At 43.2% G+C, this 23110-nt stretch overlaps 4 protein-coding genes across 4 annotated transcripts; all 4 read left to right on the forward strand.

Moving 5' to 3' along the window:
- The first annotated feature begins 293 nt into the window (after positions 1 to 293).
- On the forward strand, positions 294 to 2557 carry LOC140368957 (dual specificity protein phosphatase 13A-like). The gene is made up of 3 exons (XM_072456129.1): positions 294 to 441; positions 966 to 1183; positions 1987 to 2557. Exons 1-3 carry the CDS (start codon positions 317 to 319, stop codon positions 2211 to 2213), a joined length of 570 nt encoding a protein of 189 aa, XP_072312230.1. The 5' UTR covers positions 294 to 316; the 3' UTR covers positions 2214 to 2557.
- A 220-nt stretch (positions 2558 to 2777) lies between these two features.
- Positions 2778 to 12102, forward strand: LOC140368958 (dual specificity protein phosphatase 13A-like). The gene is made up of 3 exons (XM_072456131.1): positions 2778 to 3114; positions 5348 to 5565; positions 9639 to 12102. Exons 1-3 carry the CDS (start codon positions 2990 to 2992, stop codon positions 9857 to 9859), a joined length of 564 nt encoding a protein of 187 aa, XP_072312232.1. The 5' UTR covers positions 2778 to 2989; the 3' UTR covers positions 9860 to 12102.
- A 995-nt stretch (positions 12103 to 13097) lies between these two features.
- Positions 13098 to 17426, forward strand: LOC140369482 (dual specificity protein phosphatase 13B-like). Its single transcript, XM_072456827.1, has 3 exons — positions 13098 to 13249; positions 14162 to 14382; positions 17029 to 17426. Exons 1-3 carry the CDS (start codon positions 13098 to 13100, stop codon positions 17424 to 17426), a joined length of 771 nt encoding a protein of 256 aa, XP_072312928.1.
- Positions 17427 to 18201: 775 nt separating this feature from the next.
- LOC140369019 (dual specificity protein phosphatase 13B-like) lies at positions 18202 to 22743 on the forward strand. Its single transcript, XM_072456220.1, has 3 exons — positions 18202 to 18650; positions 19832 to 20049; positions 21262 to 22743. The coding sequence occupies exons 1-3, from the start codon at positions 18520 to 18522 to the stop codon at positions 21507 to 21509; spliced, it is 597 nt and encodes a 198-aa protein (XP_072312321.1). The 5' UTR covers positions 18202 to 18519; the 3' UTR covers positions 21510 to 22743.
- Positions 22744 to 23110: the final 367 nt, after the last annotated feature.

Consider the following 23110-nt stretch of genomic DNA (forward strand, 5'->3'; position numbering starts at 1 on the left):
TAGCTAAACGCTAATAAATAAATACATAAATAAGACAAAAAAATGATCAGAATCAGACTGTATATTTCATAGAGGATTGTCTGCAGACCTTTTGATCGAAAACCCCCCAAACATATAATTAACAATGTTATGAAGTGCACAGCATTCATTATATTGAAACAACGACTCAAATATTGATATTGTTGTTTTGTACTTTGAATTTGGAGGGCACTTGTGGTAAAGCAGTAATAGTATTAGTACCACTGTGTAGGGAGTAAAGGCTCACCCAAAACACAGCTCGTACCAGAGTGTCATGGTTCTCACTTACAGCTGGTACATGGAAAATACCGACGCTAAAGCGAACACTCCCTCTGTTAAAGAGCTGCTGAAGATCTTGTACGGCGGGAAACGCTTTGGGAACCATGTGGATGAAGTCTGGCCCCGTCTGTTCCTGGGTGACATGTGAGTCTTGTGTCATTTGTAAGTTAATTTGAGTTAAAGGTACACCGTGTAACTTTTCTAATGGAGGATCCGTCCACTGCTACAATGTTCCACAGTTTGGTATCGTCCTGGTGTGGAGGGTTCATTGTTCCAAAATTAAATAAATAAATGCGTACACAATTCCAATAATTAGCAAAATATTCATAAAATAACTAACATAACATATTAAAATAGAAAGTTAATTATCTAAATTCATTAATTGAAGGACATATGAAATAATCAGATTTGTCAATAACTATTTAAATACTTGTTTCAACATTTCTTTGTATAAAATAATAAAGTACCAATAAATAATTATAAATAAAAAATACATATTTCATTATTTGACAATTTCATTTTACATTTCATGGCGTCAGTGCAACAATTTAAATAATCTATCAGACTCACACCGGCCCATCTATTATCCTGAAGCCTTCAAGATCCTTAATTAAACCAAGACTAATTAAACCAAGACTAATTAAACATGATGTCATTTCTCTGCACAGGACAGTGGCCAACGACCGCTACAGCGTTTGGAAACTGGGAATCACGCACGTCTTGAACGCAGCACACGGCCGGCCCCACAGCGAGGGCAGTGCGGACTTCTATGGGCCCGCGGTGGAGTATCATGGGGTTCCCGCTGACGACTCGCCGACCTTTGACCTCTCCAAATACTTCTGCTCTTCAGCCGGATTCATTCACAATGCACTGGAAGTAGAGGGAGGTATGAGAACAGGCAAAAATCAAAAAACAGATTAAACTAAATTGGAACTAAAGACTATACATCTAAATAATGACTAAACAGCTGTGGCTCAGGTTTGCCCACTAACCCAAAGATTGACAGTTTAGTTCCTGGTTCTGGCATTGCTCTCTGTTGTTGTGACTAACTTCTGCAGGTTTGGTCTCATGGTTCGGTCCTGGTTTAGTCCTGGTTTAGTCCTGGTTTAGTCCTGGTTTAGTCCTGGTTTAGTCCTGGTTTAGTCCTGGTTTAGTTCCAGCTTCTGATTGTGCAAATGGTACAGACTGGTGTGAGTGGCCACTGGCTACAGACAGAGAATGGCTGATAAATGTTGGTAAAAAACCACAACCAAACCAGGACTAAACCAGGAAAAGACCAGGACTAAACCAGGACTAATCCAGGACTAAACCAGGACTAAACCAGGACAAATCCAGGAGTAAACCAGGACAAAACCAGGACTAATCCAGGACTAAACCGGGACAAAACCAGGACAAAACCAGGACAAAACCAGGACAAAACCAGGACTAAACCAGGACTAAACCAGGATTAAACAGGGACTAAACCAGGACTAAACCAGGATTAAACCAGGACTAAATCAGGACTAAACCAGGACTAAACCAGGACTAAACCAGGACTAAACCAGGACTAAACCAGGATTAAACCAGGACTAAACCAGGATTAAACCGGGACTAAACCGGGACTAAACCGGGACTAAACCAGGTAAACCAGGTAAACCAGGTAAACCAGGTAAACCAGGACTAACCCCCTCTCTCCTCGTTCTCCCTGAGGTCGTGTGTTGGTGCACTGTGCCGTTGGCGTGAGCAGATCGGCCACACTGGTCCTGTCGTTTCTCATGTTGCACCAGCGGCTCCCCCTGCTGGACGCTGTGCTCAGAGTGAAGCAGCACAGGTGGATTTTCCCAAACAAAGGCTTCCTTAAGCAGCTCAAGATTCTGGACGTCAAACTACGCACTCAGACAGGCCATGCCACCATGTCACTGCCCAATAACGTCTGATGTTCGGAGCTAAGCAGATTTGGGCCTGGTCAGTGCATGGACGGACCAAACACAAGGGGCCACACCCACTTTTGTCTCTTTTTGCTACAGATCAGAGCTTCTGTTGCTATGAAACTTCCGTCTGAGAAGTTAAAAATGTGGAGAACTAGAGGAAAGTCTCCTATAAAGTAGATTTATTTGAGTAAAAGGTTCAATGTTCATTTGCACCAAGTCAACAATGCACTGATTCCCTGAAAACGGCTTTGTATCGGTGTCTTTGCTATTGAGATCGACAGCCCAATGTAAAATACCACCAGAAGGAAGATTATTATTTCTAATCGTCTTAAGAAACACCAACATTAATATCATGTCCAATGTTTTTGTATTTACAATTAATCTCAGTGAAACTATTTGATGTGAACATGTTTATCTTGTTTCTGGAGACACAGAGAAGTCAAGTTTATGGTTAATTTTAAATCTGCATACTCTCCTTTTGACCTGAAAAATAACGATTATTGATTAATCCGATGACCTTGATAGCTACAAGCACAAGATCAGAGTAATCAAAGTGGATTATTCAAACATACAGACTATTCCATTACATTAAAACGATCCTGTCCCAGGGTGAACAGCGGCGTGTTTTGTAAGACTAGCCTCAATGTCCCGTTCTAAATGTGGGCCTAGTTCTGTGTCAGAGAAGCACCTGTTTGCAGACATCGTCCCTCTGCAGGCGCTCGCTGCCCCCGCCCGTTTGGCCCTGAACCCTGTCCAAAACACAGCTTTATCCGGAATCCAAAATGTCCCACAGAAGGAAGAGGAAGGAGTACCTCACTGTGAAGGATCTGCAGAAAATGCTGGACTCCTGCAAGTTACATCTGGGACAGATCGACGAAGTGTGGCCCAATATCTACATAGGAAATATGTAAGTACTTTACCAAGAAACAGTGTAGTATTCAATGTTATTACATATTTTACAAGATTCTAAGAGCGTCATTACATACTTGGCCATGTATTCTTTGTTACTGGTGCAAAGTACAAAAAGTGTCTGTACTTAACTTTAAGTAAACGTTTAAACTTAACTACATTCAAGAGCAGGTAACTGTACTTTCTACTCCACTACATGTTTGAACTTGACTGAACTTGACCTGACTGAGGGGTTTATTTGATAATCAGGCTTATGGAGTTAGTTAAGTTATGCAGATAGAAATGACCTGCTAAATTGCTACTTAAGATCACAATTTGGCGATTTAACAATTCTCAAAATCTATTAATTACTTTTACTTTTTATTTTTAAATTTCATTTTCTAGGGAGTATTTAAAAACTTAGGATGATACTTTTACTTGAGTATTTTTTGGCTCTTGCATGCTACTATACTCTAATGTTACTAGTTGCCTATTTGTTTAATTGTAAGACAAATCTTAATGTTTTGGTGCAAAGTTTGAGAACCGTTGCCCATGACCGATAATGATCGATACTGAGGGCCACTAATATCGATAAGATACCAATTACTTTAGTAAAAGTAACTAATATATGCGCTAAATTATTTTTAAATTGTGTGTCACCCATAAAACCCCCAAAAACAAGGAGCAAGACGCTGTGAGCGGTGAGTAAACACTTCCTCACACGCCCCCTGCAGCGGACACGCCCTCTGCAGCGGACACGCCCCTGCAGCGGACACGCCCTCTGCATCGGACACGCCCTCTGCAGCGGAGACACGCCCTCTGCAGCGGACACGCCCCTGCAGCGGACACGCCCTCTGCATCGGACACGCCCTCTGCAGCGGAGACACGCCCTCTGCAGCGGACACGCCCCTGCAGCGGACACGCCCTCTGCATCGGACACGCCCTCTGCAGCGGAGACATGCCCTCTGCAGCGGACACGCCCTCTGCAGCGGAGACACGCCCTCTGCAGCGGACACGCCCTCTGCAGCGGACACACGCCCTCTGCAGCGGACACGCCCTCTGCAGCGGAGACACGCCCTCTGCAGCGGACACGCCCTCTGCAGCGGAGACACGCCCTCTGCAGCGGACACGCCCCTGCAGCGGACACGCCCTCTGCATCGGACACGCCCTCTGCAGCGGAGACATGCCCTCTGCAGCGGACACGCCCTCTGCAGCGGAGACACGCCCTCTGCAGCGGACACGCCCTCTGCAGCGGACACACGCCCTCTGCAGCGGACACGCCCTCTGCAGCGGAGACACGCCCTCTGCAGCGGACACGCCCTCTGCAGCGGACACACGCCCTCTGCAGCGGACACGCCCTCTGCAGCGGACACGCCCTCTGCAGCGGAGACACGCCCTCTGCAGCGGCGACACACCCCCTGCAGCGGACACGCCCTCTGCAGCGGACACACGCCCTCTGCAGCGGACACACGCCCTCTGCAGCGGAGACACGGCCTCTGCAGCGGACACGCCCTCTGCAGCGGACACACGCCCTCTGCAGCGGACACGCCCTCTGCAGCGGAGACACGCCCTCTGCAGCGGACACGGCCTCTGCAGCGGACACGCCCTCTGCAGCGGACACACGCCCCCTGCAGCGGAGACACGCCCTCTGCAGCGGACACGCCCTCTGCAGCGGACACGCCCTCTGCAGCGGACACACGCCCTCTGCAGCGGACACGCCCTCTGCAGCGGACACGCCCTCTGCAGCGGACACACGCCCTCTGCAGCAGAGACACGCCCTCTGCAGCGGACACGCCCTCTGCAGCGGACACACGCCCTCTGAAGGGGACACGCCCTCTGCAGCGGACACGCCCTCAAAGCTTTCAGCATAAATAAACTAAAGTGACATTTCTTTTCACAATAGCTTCAGAAAGTGGTGCCATTATTCAACTTTAAAGACATGATTTCTCTTAAACAAGATCACTCGGCATAATTAATCAATTTATGAATCCATTATGTCTGTTTTTATATTGTGTGCATGTATAATGAATGTTTCTTAATCACTGCAAACCAAATAGTAAGTGCCACACCGAACAAATAATGATTTATGTATTTCTTATTTAGATTTTTCTTTTAAAAACAATAAATCTCCCACAAACCCGTGCCCACCATCTAAGATTATGACCTCAAACATGAAAACCTTCCATTCCTCATAGTTACAGTTCAGTTTCCCTCTCTAATGTGATAAAGTGGCTGTGTGGCTGTGTTGCCAGTGCAGTGGCTCAGAACAAGACGGCCCTGGTGAGGCTGGGCATCACTCACGTCCTGAACGCCGCCCACACCAAGCAGGGCAGCATCGGCAACCAGTGTTTCTACGGCAACGACTTTGTGTACCTCGGGATCCCGGCGGACGACTCGACTTATTTCGACCTGGACCAGTACTTCAGGCTCGCGGCCGACTTCATACGCCGGGCGGTCAAGTCTCCGGACGGTGAGATTAAGCAGGAGCAAAAGAGGATGAAACCAGGACTAAACCAGAACTAAACCGGGACAATCAGGACAAAGACGGGATCAAACCGGGACCAAATCAGGACTAAATCAGATCAAATGAATGAATGTGGAGCGGGAGCTGGTAACACAGGAGCTTGGTCGTTAAATGCTCCACCTCCTGCGCTTTAGGGACATCTTTGTTTTTTTATTATTAACGTGATTCATTTTTTACTTACAGCCAGATGAGATTTTAATTTTTTTGTTTAGTTTGTATCTTTTATCAAACTCCTTCCAGAACGAAAGCACAGATTTTACTCAGGAATTCTTCATTTCCTCCAAATGACACAACCGTTTGTCATCTGCCAGTAAAGCCTGTACAGGAACCTCAGGCACAACATGTTTCCACTGAGCTTCATATTCTGGGTCACAGCAGAACAGCAACGCTCTGATTTGAGCTTAGACCAGATAAACTCCAACCTCCTTTTTCTTTTGATCATTGGAGAGTTTTGAATTGGATACAAGGATTTTTACCGTGACATATACATCTTGAGATTGTTTTATTCCATTAAAACAGCCGGTTGGGAATGGAAGTGGAAGAGTCTGGAAAAAATAGAGAAATCTGGGCAAAACATTCATTTTTATAGTTTCAATCCTTTGACTTAGACTTGAGTTTGGGATCAGAGACAGACTTTTATGATAATGATTATTTTTATGATCGTGATAATTGTGATAATGTTTTGGCAACATCCTTACTTTTTGTTCAGAAACAGACGGAATGTAGTAGAGTAGAAGGCAAATACCAACCGAAGCAGAGAATTGTGGGTACTATTTTTAGCCCTGAGTCAGTCAAGTATGATATTAAAAAGGCTAATCCTCTGCAGAGATGGTCTTGGTGAATTGTACTGTGAGGATTCAGGCTTTTGTAACACAGTGTGAGCTGGAAAAGATAGATCCTTTACAAGTTTGTGTTAGATAAGTCAATATATTGACTATTTGATCATTACTTCAAGGGAAACATTGTGATGTGCAGAAAAAAGTCTATGTGAACTTGTTTTAGTCCTGTTCTAGTCCTCCTTTAGTCCTGTTCTAGTGCTTGTTTAGTCCTATTCTAGTCCTCCTTTAGTCCTGTTCTAGTCCTTGTTGAGTCCTGTTCTAGTCCTTGTTTAGTCCTGTTCTAGTCCTCCTTTAGTTCTGTTCTAGTCCTCCTTTAGTTCTGTTCTAGTCCTCCTTTAGTTCTGTTCTAGTCCTTGTTTAGTCCTGTTCTGGTCCTTGTTTAGTCCTATTCTGGTCCTTGTTTAGTCCTGTTCTAGTCCTCCTTTAGTTCTGTTCTAGTCCTTGTTTAGTCCTGTTCTGGTCCTTGTTTAGTCCTGTTCTAGTCCTTGTTGAGTCCTGTTCTAGTCCTTGTTTAGTCCTGTTCTAGTCCTCCTTTAGTCCTGTTCTAGTCATTGTTTAGTCCTGTTCTGGTCCTTGTTTAGTCCTGTTCTGGTCCTTGTTTAGTCATGTTCTGGTCCTTGTTTAGTCATGTTCTGGTCCTTGTTTAGTCCTGGTCTAGTCCTCCTTTAGTCCTGTTCTAGTCATTGTTTAGTCCTGTTCTGGTCCTTGTTTAGTCCTGTTCTGGTCCTTGTTTAGTCATGTTCTGGTCCTTGTTTAGTCATGTTCTGGTCCTTGTTTAGTCCTGGTCTAGTCCTTGTTTAGTCCTGTTCTGGTCCTTGTTTAGTCCTGTTCTAGTCCTTGTTTAGTCCTCTTCTGGTCCTTGTTTAGTCCTGTTCTAGTGCTTATTTAGTCCTGTTCTAGTGCTTATTTAGTCCTGTTCTGGTCCTTGTTTAGTCCTGGTCTAGTCCTTGTTTAGTCCTGTTCTGGTCCTTGTTTAGTCCTGTTCTAGTCCTTGTTTAGTCCTCTTCTGGTCCTTGTTTAGTCCTGTTCTAGTCCTCATTTAGTCCTATTCTGGTCCTTGTTTAGTCCTGTTCTAGTCCTTGTTTAGTCCTGTTCTAGTCCTTGTTCAGCCCTGATCTAGTCCTTGTTTAGTCCTGTTCTAGTCCTTGTTTTGTCCTGTTCTAGTCCTTGTTTAGCCCTATTCTAGTCCCTGTTTAGTCCTGTTCTAGTCCTTGTTTAGTCCTGTTCTTGTCCTTGTTTAGTCCTGTTCTAGTCCTTGTTTAGTCCTGTTCTAGTCCTTGTTTAGCCCTATTCTAGTCCCTGTTTAGTCCTGTTCTAGTCCTTGTTTAGTCCTGTTCTTGTCTTTGTTTAGTCCTGTTCTGGTCCTTGTTTAGTCCTGTTCTAGTCCTTGTTTAGTCCTCTTCTGGTCCTTGTTTAGTCCTGTTCTAGTGCTTATTTAGTCCTGTTCTAGTGCTTATTTAGTCCTGTTTTGGTCCTTGTTTAGTCCTGGTCTAGTCCTTGTTTAGTCCTCTTCTGGTCCTTGTTTAGTCCTGTTCTAGTGCTTATTTAGTCCTGTTCTAGTGCTTATTTAGTCCTGTTTTGGTCCTTGTTTAGTCCTGGTCTAGTCCTTGTTTAGTCCTGTTCTGGTCCTTGTTTAGTCCTGTTCTAGTCCTCATTTAGTTCTATTCTGGTCCTTGTTTAGTCCTGTTCTAGTCCTTGTTTAGTCCTGTTCTAGTCCTTGTTCAGCCCTGATCTAGTCCTTGTTTAGTCCTTTTCTAGTCCTTGTTTTGTCCTGTTCTAGTCCTTGTTTAGCCCTATTCTAGTCCCTGTTTAGTCCTGTTCTAGTCCTTGTTTAGTCCTGTTCTTGTCCTTGTTTAGTCCTGTTCTAGTCCTTGTTTAGTCCTGTTCTAGTCCTTGTTTAGCCCTATTCTAGTCCCTGTTTAGTCCTGTTCTAGTCCTTGTTTAGTCCTGTTCTTGTCTTTGTTTAGTCCTGTTCTTGTCCTTGTTTAGCCCTATTCTAGTCCTTGTTTAGTCCTGTTCTGGTCCTCGTTTAGTCCTGTTCTGGTCCTTGTTTAGTCCTGTTCTGGTCCTTGTTTAGTCCTGTTCTAGTCCTTGTTTAGTCCTGTTCTAGTCCTTGTTTAGCCCTGTTCTAGTCCTTGTTTAGTCCTGTTCTAGTCCTTGTTTAGTCCTGTTCTAGTCCTTATTTAGTCCTGTTCTAGTCCTCGTTTAGCCCTGTTCTAGTCCTTGTTTAGCCCTGTTCTAGTCCTTGTTTAGTCCTGTTCTAGTCCTTGTTTAGTCCTGTTCTAGTCCTCGTTTAGTTCTGTTCTAGTCCTTGTTTAGCCCTGTTCTAGTCCTTGTTTAGTCCTGTTCTAGTCCTCGTTTAGCCCTGGTCTAGTCCTTGTTTAGTCCTGTTCTAGTCCTCGTTTAGTTCTGTTCTAGTCCTTGTTTAGCCCTGTTCTGGTCCTTGTTTAGTCCTGTTCTAGTCCTTGTTTAGTCCTGTTCTAGTCCTCGTTTAGCCCTGTTCTAGTCCTTGTTTAGTCCTGGTCTGGTCCTTGTTTAGTCCTGTTCTAGTCCTTGTTTAGTCCTGTTCTAGTCCTCGTTTAGCCCTGTTCTAGTCCTTGTTTAGTCCTGTTCTAGTCCTTGTTTAGTCCTGTTCTAGTCCTTGTTTAGTCCTGTTCTAGTCCTCGTTTAGTTCTGTTCTAGTCCTTGTTTAGCCCTGTTCTAGTCCTTGTTTAGTCCTGTTCTAGTCCTCGTTTAGTTCTGTTCTAGTCCTTGTTTAGTCCTGTTCTAGTCCTCGTTTAGTTCTGTTCTAGTCCTTGTTTAGTCCTGTTCTAGTCCTCGTTTAGCCCTGGTCTAGTCCTTGTTTAGTCCTGTTCTAGTCCTCGTTTAGTTCTGTTCTAGTCCTTGTTTAGCCCTGTTCTGGTCCTTGTTTAGTCCTGTTCTAGTCCTTGTTTAGTCCTGTTCTAGTCCTCGTTTAGCCCTGTTCTAGTCCTTGTTTAGTCCTGTTCTAGTCCTTGTTTAGTCCTGTTCTAGTCCTTGTTTAGTCCTGTTCAAGTCCTTGTTTAGCAAATGAACACTAAAATAAAAATAAAACAAGGAACAAAAACAAAACTGGTAAAAAATAACCAGAAAAATAACTCAATCCAGACGACTTAAGATCAGTGCAAAGTTGAGTGACAGTCTGTTGCTTTCCACTTCCAGGTAAGGTGTTGGTGCATTGCATTATGGGGATGAGCCGCTCTTCCGCTCTGGTCTTGGCCTACCTCATGATCCACGAGCACATGTCGCTGAAGCAGGCACTGCACTGCGTGGTCCAGAAGAGGGCGATCTACCCCAACAGAAACTTCCTGGCTCTGCTGCTGGACCTGGACCTGCAGCTCATGAAGAAGAGGAGGAAGAGGAGAACGTGTGCCATTCTCTGATGGAACCGGGATCTAAACCGGGGCCGTTTCTGTCGCTCCTTGACTCATTTATCGCTCAGGGTCTTTTGAATTAACCTGGATTTGTCTCTGGATCGCTCTCCTCAGTGGGCTGGATTTACAACTTTGGAATAAAGAAACTGAGGAGTAAAAATGTAGATGTGATGCAGCTGAAAGGTGCTCCAAACTTGTCTCCTCAATGTCCCAACTCCTGACTTTATCTATTTATTTCACCCCGTTTTCTTTCTTTCCTGTGTGTCTGGTGAAAATCTGAGAAGTTCAGGTATACATGCGTTCACACATCCGGGAACTTGTGCAGCGGCAACCGAGTCCGCCATTTTGAAAGGGGCACAACAACATGTCTACTACATACGAAATCCAGGAAATATGAGGCCAAAACAGCAAAAAACTGCTTAATCTGTCAGGACATTGCTCTGTTGACTGACAAAGAAATGAGAGCTTTGTTGTGTGCCTTAGTTTTGCCGTTATCCTCTAAAGAATCAAAGTATTCGTAGCTCATTATGCCGTAGAAAAGGATGCAGTCGTGTTGGTTTTTATTATATCGCGTGCCCCTTTCAAAATGGCCGCTATGGGGAAGTCCCGGCTGTATGACGTCACCGCAAACGCATGTACTACATACGTTTTGATACTTAAAATACATAGCCATTGTGAATAAAATAATAGTATCAAACATGAATAATATCAATTCATAGATATCTACTTGATGTGGAAGTCTATGCACTATGGAGGCTCTGCTAACCTGCTCGTCTCCATGGAGATGTAACTGCTTTGCCTGGAATATGCCACAGTATGGAAATAAACGCAGCCAAAGCCAAGTTACCGGTCGGCTCTGTGTGGCGGTGATCCTGCTCGCGGTGAGAATGCATGCTTTCAAAGGGACAGATAGTTAAATGCCACACTGCGGAACATTCCGGGCAAAGCAAGAGACGGGCAGAGAGCCTGAAAGCTACATAGTGCACCTTTAATATGACGCAGTGGGCCATCATCCAGTCACAATCCTCGGTGGTGTTGTGGTTCTATAGAGCTCATTCACCGGCGTCACAAAACCACGTGATTGTCATACGTTGCCGCCCCTTGGCCGTCACTTGTTGCGTTCCTTTGCACTGATAGAGCGTGGAAAGTGATCTCAAACGATAATTATGGAGGCCCCAGTGCTTTCAGAATCCACAAACTCCTTGGATGAGCTACACAGAGGACGATATTTAGAAAAGCTGCAATCAATCAACTCAGATCCATATGTTATGCCTAAATCACCGACTCCTCCAGATATCTCCAAGCCCACTGGTCCCATGGTTCACAAGTCACAATTTTGAACAATTTTGAAAAAATTTGAACAAAGGGTCTGCGCCTGAATAAAACTGATCTTAATTTTACAGCGTTTATTCTCCGGAGCTCCAGCGTGAGGCTGCATGCCCGGGGTTCGGTCACCTACACCGGGCTGAACAGCTGTCAGCTCCCTGTGCCGCGAGCCGCTCCGTCCGTGTGGCAACCGATAGAACTTCAGATCAACAAAGTGTATACTAAACTGATGCGCGCCCTTATTTCCGGGTTTCTCGGTATCGGATAGAACTTCTCTCCGTTTATCTTCCCGGTTGCTGCATCAACTGCCACATAAACCTTCACCATTTTGATTATTGTAAAGCGTGCAATATCATTAATGAAGTTTTGGGCCTCTTCGAACCGTGTTTCGTCGTAAATCGAAGCAGACAGATGGCAGTATTGAATGGGCTTGTATAGGGACACGCACTGAGGACGGACATCATGGCCAAAAGGGCCTGGGGGGGCTTGGGGGGGCGGTCATGTGACGTCACGTGAATGACCTCTATATGTGCGATCGGCAGAAGTAGATGAAGAAGGCATTTTCAATCTGAAGGTACAGGTCAGAGATGCTAGAATCATTAACACAGCTGAGTGAGAAGTTACAGGAAAGAGTAGTACCCCTGAATACCCTTTGACCCCGCCCATGAGTCGTTCTACTCTATTGTTCTCCGCCAGCCTCTACCTCACAACTGGTTTATTTCTCCTTCACTTCTTTTTCAAACTATCTTTATCCGTCAAAACGTCTCAAAAACGTTCATTTCATTTGTATGTTTTATCATGTTTCGTTTAGTTCTTTTACACGTACATTTAACTTCTCACCTCGTTCAAAGTGTATGGACCAAATATCATCCTCGTTTATTGTAGATTTAGCACAAGAAAGAACAAATCTCTTATTTATTCTATGTTGAAACGTTTTTTTTTTGGTGTACTGTAAATAAACTCTTACACAGCAGTGCCAGTGTGTTTGTTGTTCTGTATTCTCTTAAAGAATTTCAAATAGTCAATACAGTACCAACTCTGATGTATAATTACCGTATTTTCTGGACTATAAGTCGCACCGGAGTATAAGTCGCACCAGTCAAAAAATGCATAATAGAGAAGAAAAAAACACATATAAGTCGCACTGGAGTATGAAATGCGGTTGCAAGTGTGAAAATAACAAATAAGATCACATATACGTCGCTCCGGAGTATAAGTATATAAGTATAAATATAAGTATAAGTCACACCCCGGCCAAAACTATGAAAAAAGGTGCGACTTATATATTAAAACTCACTAATGTGCTGCTCAGGTTTGGTTGTTTATGAATGATCAGCGTTCAGATGATGAAGTTACGTCTCATCCTGCTCCAGACCAGTTTAATGTTGCCATAGCAACAAAGTCAGTCAGACTTGGCCCTTTGAGTCTGGCTTAGAAAGTAAACAGCTTTTATGAAACAGGCAGAAAAATGATGTTTGTGTCTCGATTATCGTTTCTTTCACGTTTAACAAAGTGAAATTAGACAATATTTTAAACTTTTTTAACTTATTTGTGATATTAACATTATAAATATGAATAATTTGTTTAATTGCGGATGTTTTATCACTCAAAAGTACGTTAAAAACCTTCTAATTGTTGCCTACCGGTAATTATCCTCCATGTGCCACCCGTAACCATGGAGATATGAGTTTAATTAATGCCACACAGTGAAACCTTCTTGATGGAGACCAGCAGGTGGCGGACCCAACATCACAAAAGCCTTTAATAGTGTCATTTTGGGAAATTAGAGCCGTTGCTATAGCGATTAACAACTTCAATCCAAATATTATAAAGCTGAACCCGAGAACAGCTGAAAGGTTGAACACGGTGAATTCGTCAAAGAGAAGCGTTCGATCTTAACGTTGTTGGTGACAGGACGGAGATGCCTCGCGGCGGTGGGACGTCCTGCGGCGGGACGAGCGGACGCCACGAGACCCCGCCCGCCTCGGAACTACAGCGGCTCACGTGGACCAAAAAGGGCGGCAGCAACAACCACCTGGACCAAGTTTACCCGCGGATTTACATCGGGGACATGTAAGAGGGGGGACGCGATCGTGACGATGACGATTATGAAATGATTAGAAAGTCTGTGGTTTGGAGAGTGAATAAAAAACACTCAAAAAGAAGAGGCAGAACTCAAAGAAAGATATGATTTTGTCTCATTTGAACTATAAACAGCACCACAACAAATCACGCCAATTTCTATGGATCGCAATCAGTTCCTAATTTCAGTGTTTGAGTTTTAATAGTAGGATTCAGTTCAAATTTTACATTTCCAAGACGTCCAGGAGCATTAGCGACTGGGATATGATAATATAATAAAGATTTAAGAGGAATAAACAACAAAACGGACAGATTTTTATACACTATTAGATACATGTTGTAGTTTGCAGAGAAAACTATGTAACTTTCCTGGTGGATGTATTACTTCTTTGCCTGGAACGACCCACAGTACGGCATTAAACCTCTCAATCTATTATTAAACTTAATCTTAATCCATCTCCATGGAAACAAGCAGGTGACACGGCACGACAAAGTCATTTCGACCTGTAAAAAGATATGTTTGATGCCATACTGTGGAAATATGTTGGCAAAACATTTAAATGTGGCGTACATATTACCAGGAAAAGTTACATAATGCACCTTTAAATTGATGAAAGTCTTTCCGATCTGCTAATTTACCGTATTTTCAGGACTATAAGTTGCACCAGCTAAAAAATGCATAATAGAGAAGAAAAAACATATATAAGTTGCAAGTGTGAAAATAACAAATAATATCACATATAAGTCGCTCCGGAGTATAAATATATAAGTACAAACACAAGTATAAGTCGCACCCCGGCCAAAACGATGAAAAAAGGTGCAATTTATAGTCCAGAAATTACGATAGATTAAATTGCGAAGTCGAAACGCGCTTGCTGGTCTAACCCTCTCGCTCGTGTCCAGGTACGCGGCCAAGGACAAGCGGTCGCTGCGTGCTCGCCTCATCACGCACGTCCTGAACGCAGCCGACGGCAAATTCAACGTGAACACGGGCGCCGGTTTCTATAGAGACATGCGCATCACGTATTACGGAGTGGAGGCCTTCGACATGCCCGGCTTCGACATCAGCCCCTTCTTCTACCCGGCCGCCGACTTCATCAAGAGTGCGCTCGGCTCGCCCACCGGTTTGTTTGCCGTCCGTACGCAAACGCGCAGTCGCTGACCCAGTGTGCATGAAACAGAGATTGGCACGTGGCTCGATCTCGTCTCAATCAGCAAAAAAATTATTAAAGAATTATTTCGTTTTTACGCAGATTCAACCCCAAAAACTTTGATTTTCAGGCGCTCTGTGTAGTTTGTCTTGGAGTGTCCGCCACCAGCTTGTCTCCGTGGATATGTTTTGCGTAGAATGTTCCGCAGTACGGCATTAAACCTGGCAAAGTGACGCTATCAGGTTATCAACGTTACAGGTACTCAACGTGGAATGCATGTTTTTCAAGTTTTTCTTTTTTACCGCACGTGCAATTGAGGGAAATCTAGATGAATGAGTGAATATGGTGGAACATTCCAGGCAAAGTAATAATATCATACTATCCCCATGGAGACGAGCAGGCAGAAGACCTTTAAAGTGACATTGTGCACCTTTAAAGTGACATTATGCACCTTTAAAGTGACATTGTGCACCTTTAAAGTGACATTATGCACCTTTAAAGTGACATTGTGCACCTTTAAAGTGACATTATGCACCTTTAAAGTGACATTGTGCACCTTTAAAGTGACAATGTGCACCTTTAAAGTGACATTGTGCACCTTTAAAGTGACATTGTGCACCTTTAAAGTGACATTGTGCACCTTTAAATTGACATTGTGCACCTTTAAAGTGACATTATGCACCCTTAAAGTGACATTGTGCACCTTTAAAGTGACATTGTGCACCTTTAAATTGACATTGTGCACCTTTAAAGTGACATTATGCACCCTTAAAGTGACATTGTGCACCTTTAAAGTGACATTATGCACCTTTAAAGATCGCTTATCTGCTGTTTTCTGTTCACTTCCTGTAGCCTTCAAATCCTCATTTTAAAGTCGTTTGTATCAAGATAAAACAATGTATTTTTTTCAGCTTTATTTATTCATTAACAGCGCGTGACAGGGAGCATTTTAAATTAAAACAATGGCAGGCGCCAAGTTGAGCGCTGACATGAATAAGAGTACAAGGTGAAGGTGTATGAACTTGAACTATGGCGTTTAAAGGAGGAGCCGGTGATGGTTTTGTTGCCGTAGTAGTCTGACAATCACTCAAGCGCCCATTATTGTGTGTGCGTTTAGTAGCTTATAATTCCCAAAGTAAGCCTCATTTACACCTGGCGGTTTAGTCGTCCATTTCTCCTCAAAACATCTAATTTGTCGCTTGTTCGGGGATTAAAAACCGCCACGAGTTACCGGGAGTGTTTGTGAAGATCAGCATATATTTCTACACATTCTAATCCCTGGTTTCCTTATCGCGGCGCGGTTTTGGGAGCAGGAGGCCAAATAATTGCCTGCGTTTCCGTGCGGGATTAGCGCTCGCACTGTGGCACTGCTGCTTTGCATAACGAGTTGTCAAACGTGGCGGGGTAATTCCCACGTCCAATAAAAGTGTTGCTTACAAATTGCCAAGACAATCCATTTAAACTCAATTTTTTCCGGTATGAATTGGCGGAGCAGGAGGCGGTTCGCAGAGGGGATAGATATTAGCATAATTGGATGTCCGTTGATTAATTTGCATGTTCTATTACATCATTAGAATTGGACGGCGAATCGTTTTGCGCTTGTTTCTTGGAGGGAAATATGGTCGAATGGGTTTGTTGGCGAAAACTGGCACAGAATTACGATGGTGGAATCGGAATGAGCTTAATCACAAATGCTTCATATGTGGATGATGTTACTTCGTTTGTAAAATAACATACTACACATTTAATTGAATTGCGTCGTATACCGGCAGTTTGGAGACTCGTGACGAACGAAATCACTAATATGATGGTGGTTATTGGATTAAATTAAAGGTCCTGCGATACATGCGCTAAATCCACGTCTTTCGAGTCACGTTCTAATCTTTTTTTTCAGGGATCGACTCCATAAACGTGCCGTATTCATCTTATTTTGAAGGGGCTTTTTAAAAATGAAAATAATAAAATCTGTTTTGTTACAGTGCAGATGTTGTAAACGCAGCTCTTGGGGTGAAATCGAGACCACTGTGTGCTGTCGGCGTCCAATCATAGAGCGTGGTATTCTCCAAGCAGGAAGTGCGGCGTTAGCATGCTAAAGTTGTTAGCTTTAGCGTCGGTACACTCTGCTCTGGGCTCTGTCTGAACGTTGTGAAAAGCGCTTCTAAACTCATTGCGGTGGATATTTACCGTATTTTCCGGACTATAAGTTGCACCTTTTTTCATAGTTTTGGCTGGGGTACAACTTATATTTATACTTATATACTTATACTCTGGAGCGACTTATATGTGCTATTATTTGTTATTTTCACACTTGCAACTGCATTTCATACTCCAGTGTGACTTATATATGTTTTTTCTTCTCTATTATGCATTTTTTGGCTGGTGCAACTTATACTCCGGTGCGACATATAGTCCAGAAAATACGGTAAGATGCTCAGAAGGCATTAGGTCGGTGAACGATAAGTTTGAACTGCCGTAAACAGTTTAAAAGCAGTAAAAAATAATCAGGTACGGCACATTTAACGTTAAGCAATTCCCGCAGCAGACCGAATGCACTTTCCCGGACCGGGTGGCCGTTTTTTCTACCTTTGACCCCGTTGTCCGTCGCCCGTGTGTTTCCAGGAAAGGTGTTGGTCCACTGCGCGATGGGCCTGAGCCGCTCGTCCTCGCTGGTCCTGGGGTACCTGATGATCCACGAGGGCCTGACGCTGGCGCAGGCGCTGAAGGCCGTGAGCGAGCACCGGAACGTCTGCCCCAACCGCGGCTTCCTGGAGCAGCTCAGGAGCCTGGACTCCAGGCTGCGCTGCGGGGCGCTACCCGGGCCGAGCGGGGCGCTACCCGGGCCGAGCGGGGCACTACCCGGGCCGAGCGGGGCGCTACCCGGGCCGAGCGGGGCACTACCCGGGGCGCTACCCGGGCCGAGCGGGGCGCTACCCGGGCCGAGCGGGGCGCTACCCAGGCCGAGCGGGGCGTTACCCGGGCCGAGCGGGGCGCTACCCGGGCTGAGCGGGCACAGTTAACAGCGGGGAAAAGAGCGGGCAAAGAATCAGCATTAGCATTCCAATCGAAGACACATTTGGACCCCGAGGCGAGCATTTTGAACTGAAACGCTCGCCTGATGTTGTGATTTTACTCTTGTTTTATGTTGCATTTCTCACCAAAGAGAGTTCCCAGTTTGTGATTTTGTTCCGTCCGCATTTCACACCACGATTTTCTTCTGTACAATAAAAGCTTAATGTCGTGAAATTAGCTGAAAATTTCACCCCATCATTAAAATGTCAAATCAAATTGCTTTTTTGTTTGCTCAAAACGGCAAAAAGAGCTGCACTTTGCTGCTCTCTTTTGGTGTTCTCACTTTTTTGTGTGTGATTTTGAGTAAAAATATGTTAAAAATAAGTTTGTATTTCTGGTACGTCAATCTGAATATTGGTTATTGAGCAGGAGTAAGGTTCATTTTGCTGATGATACAACAAAATACAGAGGTTTTAGATTGATTGATTTATATTATTTTATTCATAATTCATTGCTTTAAACTAGATTTGGCTGACAATTTCTCCGGTTTGAAACCTAAAGTCAGAATGTACATTTCAAAATATATTTTTTGGGCAATTTATGTCAAATTAGATGTTTTTAGACACACCATTGACACTGACGTACAGAGTGTGTGTGAGTGTGTGAGTTGAGCCGACTCGGCTTCTGTCGCCCAGAATAAACATGTCTTGGTCACATGACCCGCTCTGGCCTCTTCAGCTGTTTCTCTCCTGCAAGTGAAACAAAATGGCCACCGCACGCTTGAGTCAACACAAGTGATGAGGACGATAACGTGCTCGGATTATTATCAACTACTTTTCAAAGCAAATTTTTTTGTTTGTTTGTGGTAAATTATGTTTTTGTGTGTGTTTTTAATAGAATTTTAAATAGGTTAAACATCTCCCCATTTATCCTGGCTTTGAACCGGCACAAAGAGAAGACAACTTTACACATTGTGATGGTTTTTTTGGTTGTATTTTTTAAACAAACGTCCATCTGCAGCACAAACTAGTTCTGTCCGACAGGTTTAGACCAAAAGCAGCTTTTGCAGACGCGTCATAAAGACAATACGACATTCGGGTCATGCGGGGAGAGGAGGAGGAGGGATCATACGAGGCCCCGCCCATCAGCGCTCTGCTGGACGTCCTGCTGAAGAAGAGACGCGACACCGGAGCCGTGAACCTGGTCTGGCCCCGACTCTACCTCAGCAACGCGTGAGATGCTTTTCTCGATCCCGTCACAATAAAAGCCCCAGAGTTTATTTACTCTTGAAGACATATTTAACACAATCTTATGGCTCCGTCTAACTGTAGCGTGCTCGCATTTGCGCTGCTGTTTTCTTTGTTTCGGTTCAGTTCTGAGGGTGGAGGTGAGACAGGGTTGTTTCTGGTCTCTCCACCTCTTCTCCTTTGCCAGGACCTGAACTTCACTGTCCACAAAACAGTGTTTAGTGAGCAGTAAGGCAGGCGAGGCAAGTTTATTCACACACAAGGCAATTCAAACAGGACAAAAAATGCATTAAAATCACACGGACAAGACAGAAATCACAAAACACTGCAATAAATGAAATAAATGCCACGCTTTACGAGAATGGAGAGCTTCATTGGACCCGAGTCACATCTCCAAAGCAAAGACTCTAGAATGTTCTACTATCGTGCAAAATATGACTAATGGGTCGTTCAACAGACTTAACGAACAGATTCGTCTCACTGTAAACAGCTATAGTGTTAGTTTCACTGTAGAAGGCAGTGACTCACCAGAACCATCACAAAACAAGCTGCACGAGTGGCAAATTGTATTCACTCTTAAACCTTTTTGTCCCTTTTTTGTCCCTGAATCCTACACTTGAACGACCGACATTACACAGACTTATATCTATAAATCCTACTGGTGAACAAACAGAAAAGTTCCTCTATTATGACCTTTTAACCAACAGATAAGCACTTTTTTGTATGAATAGAGTAGAAGAAGTTAAATCTATCAATCAATCTAGTGCTTCACAATAAAAATCAAAGCAAAACAAAACAAGTAAAAACAAACCGTACAAAATAAAGTGTCACTACATTACAGAGTGTTAAAAGCCAGTTTGAATAAATACGTTTTAAGCCTGGATTTAAAAAGGTTAAAGGTTAAATGCAGCCACAACTAAATGGAACGTTTTCTTTGGGCTCCGTATATCTTGATTCCTCTTTTCTCTTTTCTCTGGTCATGTTCCTGTTCTTTGTGTTTGTTCTGTTTATTAATACATTGGGGAAAATAAGTAAATAAATAAAAAAAAGCAGCCGCAAATTTGCAGAGAAAGTTAATTGATCACAAACCTGCACTTAAATAAAACAATGGTATTTATCCTCCAAACGTCACAAACAGATGCATCTTTCTGTGCCGTTTGTGGCAGGTCTTGTGCCAGGGACAAAGCGCTGCTGCAGGATTTGGGCGTGACCCACGTGGTGAACGCCGCACACGGCCGGCGGCGGATCGACACCGGACCAGGTTACTACGGCGACGCGGGCGTGGCGTACCTGGGCGTTGAGGCCGACGACCGCAAAGACTTCGACATCGGCGCCTTCTTCCGAGAGACGGCGGAGTTTGTTCACTCTGCACTGACGCAACACGGTACGAAAATATGATGCATTATTCTGACTTTTATGTAGTTTAACGTTGAATCACTTTTGTCTCTTGAATCGCTTTAGTTTATAGTTGTCTTAAAGTCGGTTTGGTTGAAATAACGTGAAACAAAAAGCTCAGAGTGAACAGTAAAACCTTAAAAACGACGATGTAAACAAACCAGAATAACTTCTAAAAGTTCCAAGAGACATTTTGACACTGAAATAAGCAAAAAGGATTAAGTTGCAAAAAAACTAAAATAAAGTGCGGTGAATGAAAAAAATGCGCAAAATTGTAAAGAAACGTTCAGTGTCAAAGGAAAAGTTCTACAAATGTTAACGATAAAAATGAGCTCCATTTCAATTTGAAGCTGTTTTTTTATATTTTGTTTTTAAAGTTTTTAAAAAATATATAAAACATAAAAGACACAGAGCACGGTCAGAGAGCAAAATAAAATAAAATACAAATAAACATGAACGAGACAATAACAACATTAAAATAGCACTCATTTAAATTTGGTCCAAAGTCGGTCAAATTTGTCCATTTCAAAATTAAGTCTTAATGTCATTTTTCCCCCATTTATTTATCAATTCTTTGGAGTTCTAAATACTTCTTGTTTCTTTGGTAAATATAAGGCGGAGCAAAGCTGCTGTTGGAGGATGGTTTGATTGACACTCACCATTGACTCACAATTCCTCTTTAAAAACTGAATCTAGTTTTACAAAAAATATGATAAATAAAATGACAAAGTTTAAAAAAAACAAAAAAACAGGGGGATGCGTACATATTCATTTTAATTTTAGGATATTTTTTTTAATTTGTGGGTTTGGAAAACAAAATAAATGGACCCTAAATAAACGTAAGCAAAAAATTGTGGAAATATCACTTTATGTAGATTGTGTGGAATATTACACAAGACGTTTCTGTTTCTGTTTATTTTCAGCTCTTTTCGCTGTTATTTTGAATAGTTTTAAGTGTAGATATTATACTCATGATTCTGATTTTGAATATCTCTGAACAACAACTGCAATATTGTAAATTTTTCAATATTATTCATCTTTTAACATGACATACTATAATAATTTAGGATGAACGCACACAACACAACGCATTTGATGAGGAAAACGCACATTATTACAGCAAGAGTTTTAAAAAGCCTGTTAGTCTTATGAAGGTTTAAATCCCTTTTGAGTGTTTTCACAGTGTTTCACGGTGTTGCAGGTGTGGTGCTGGTCCACTGCGCTCGTGGGGTCAGCCGCTCCGCCGCTCTGGTCCTGGCTTTCCTCATGATCAAACGTGGACTCTCTCTGATGGAGGCGGTGGAGACGGTCCGAACGCACAGAAACATCCTCCCGAACCTGGGCTTCCTCCACCAGCTCCGGGAACTGGACACCGCACTGCATCGCTGCGGGGCAGAGGAGTCCAGGGGGCAACGCCAGGTCAATCAACATTCTCCAATTAGACACTAAACAACTAGAAAATGGCATTCTTCAGTCAGTTGCAGAGGAAAAGCTGATGAAAACGGACCTAAATATTCTAAATTGTTGCTTCTTTTTGTCATAAACACTTAAAATCATTTGTTTTTAGATCCGATCGTATGGTTTACGGTCGACTTTAGCCCTCTCCGGTCTGTTATTGTGAACATTCTGATGACGCCTCGCAGCATCTGACAAGCGCGGGCCGGAGAAATGTGCGAAAAACCTGTGAAAACCTGTGAAAACCAGCTATATTTCACCTGTGAAGCTGCAAAGAATGTGAGAAAAAGAGGTTGGAAAAGGCGCCGTCTGAGGATGAACATATTTGAGCCTGTTTTTAGCAGCTGTTTTGTCCTGGTTTATGGTTTATACCTCTGTCCAGTCTCGCCATATGGAAGAAAAACTGGTATAAAGTTTAACGCCAGCTTCTCTCACTGCACAAACAAACTAAAGCGAATATAATCTTTTTTCATAATGTCTTCAGCACACTTATTCACCATTGTTGCCATGGAGATGTAAACACTTTGCCTGGAATGCTTCACAATACGCTTTTTTATTCTCTCTTCTCTCTCTCACATGCACTTTGAAGACGTACAACAGTAAGGGGCAGTAATGTGACACTTTATGGATTTCAACTGCCATAAAACACCAAAGAAGAAGAAGAAGAAGTTTCACAGAACGTCATAAAACGTCTCCATAATTCTATCTCCATGGTGACGAGCAGGTGACGCCTCATACTGTATTTTTTAAGCAATAAAAACTTGAATGACCAATAAAATGCAACGTAGATCAGTTTAAAGCCGAACTGCGGAACATTTCAGGCGAAGTGTCTCGAATGTATCACACTTCAAGTTCAAGTTCCAGGGTGAACTTTAATGATGTTTTGACACTTTTGTACAACAGTCTTTCCTCATCATTAGTGTACTCTTAGTGATCAGTAATCCTGTTTTGTCCCGTAATTTAGCCGCAGAAAATTTCTGTTTTCACTCACCCCCTTTCCCCGCCTCCTTGTACTTTGTAATTGCGATGATCTAAAACATTTAAATGCATATATGGTTCTGAAATGTCACATAGGCACTTTTCTAATTCAATTCAAATGACAATGTGCTGCTTGTTACGGGGAAATGTCACTGTGAGGAGGCGGGGCTTATCAGTTCTGCAGTTGTTTTTTGCAGGAAGTGAATGAAGCCGTTTCTAATACTGAGCTGTTTTAGATCAATATTGTGGTTTTACAGTGAACAAAATGTGAAATGATCTGCTCATGTTACAGTTCAATACAAAGAACCTGAAAACAATCCCACTACGTCTCCTTTAATGTCGGAAACGGCGAATCGCACAATGAGTCCGGCTCCTTCACAGATAATGACACTGCAGCTGTTCTTAAAACTCGTACGGGAAGTATTTGTCGGAAATTGCTGTTAATGGCAAATAAATACTGCGTTAAAACGAATCAATCTCCATGGAGACGAGCCAGTGACAGGACTAACTAGGACTAAACCAGGACTAAACGAGTACTAAACCAGGATGAGACCAGGACTAAAAGAGGACTGAACCAGGCCTGAACCAGGACTAAAACAGGACTAAACCAGGCCTGA

The sequence above is a fragment of the Eucyclogobius newberryi genome, unplaced genomic scaffold (genome assembly GCF_026437365.1).
Source record: "Eucyclogobius newberryi isolate DKJ021-1_F unplaced genomic scaffold, fEucNew1.0.hap1 SCAF_20, whole genome shotgun sequence".
Taxonomy (NCBI): Eukaryota; Metazoa; Chordata; class Actinopteri; order Gobiiformes; family Gobiidae; genus Eucyclogobius; species Eucyclogobius newberryi.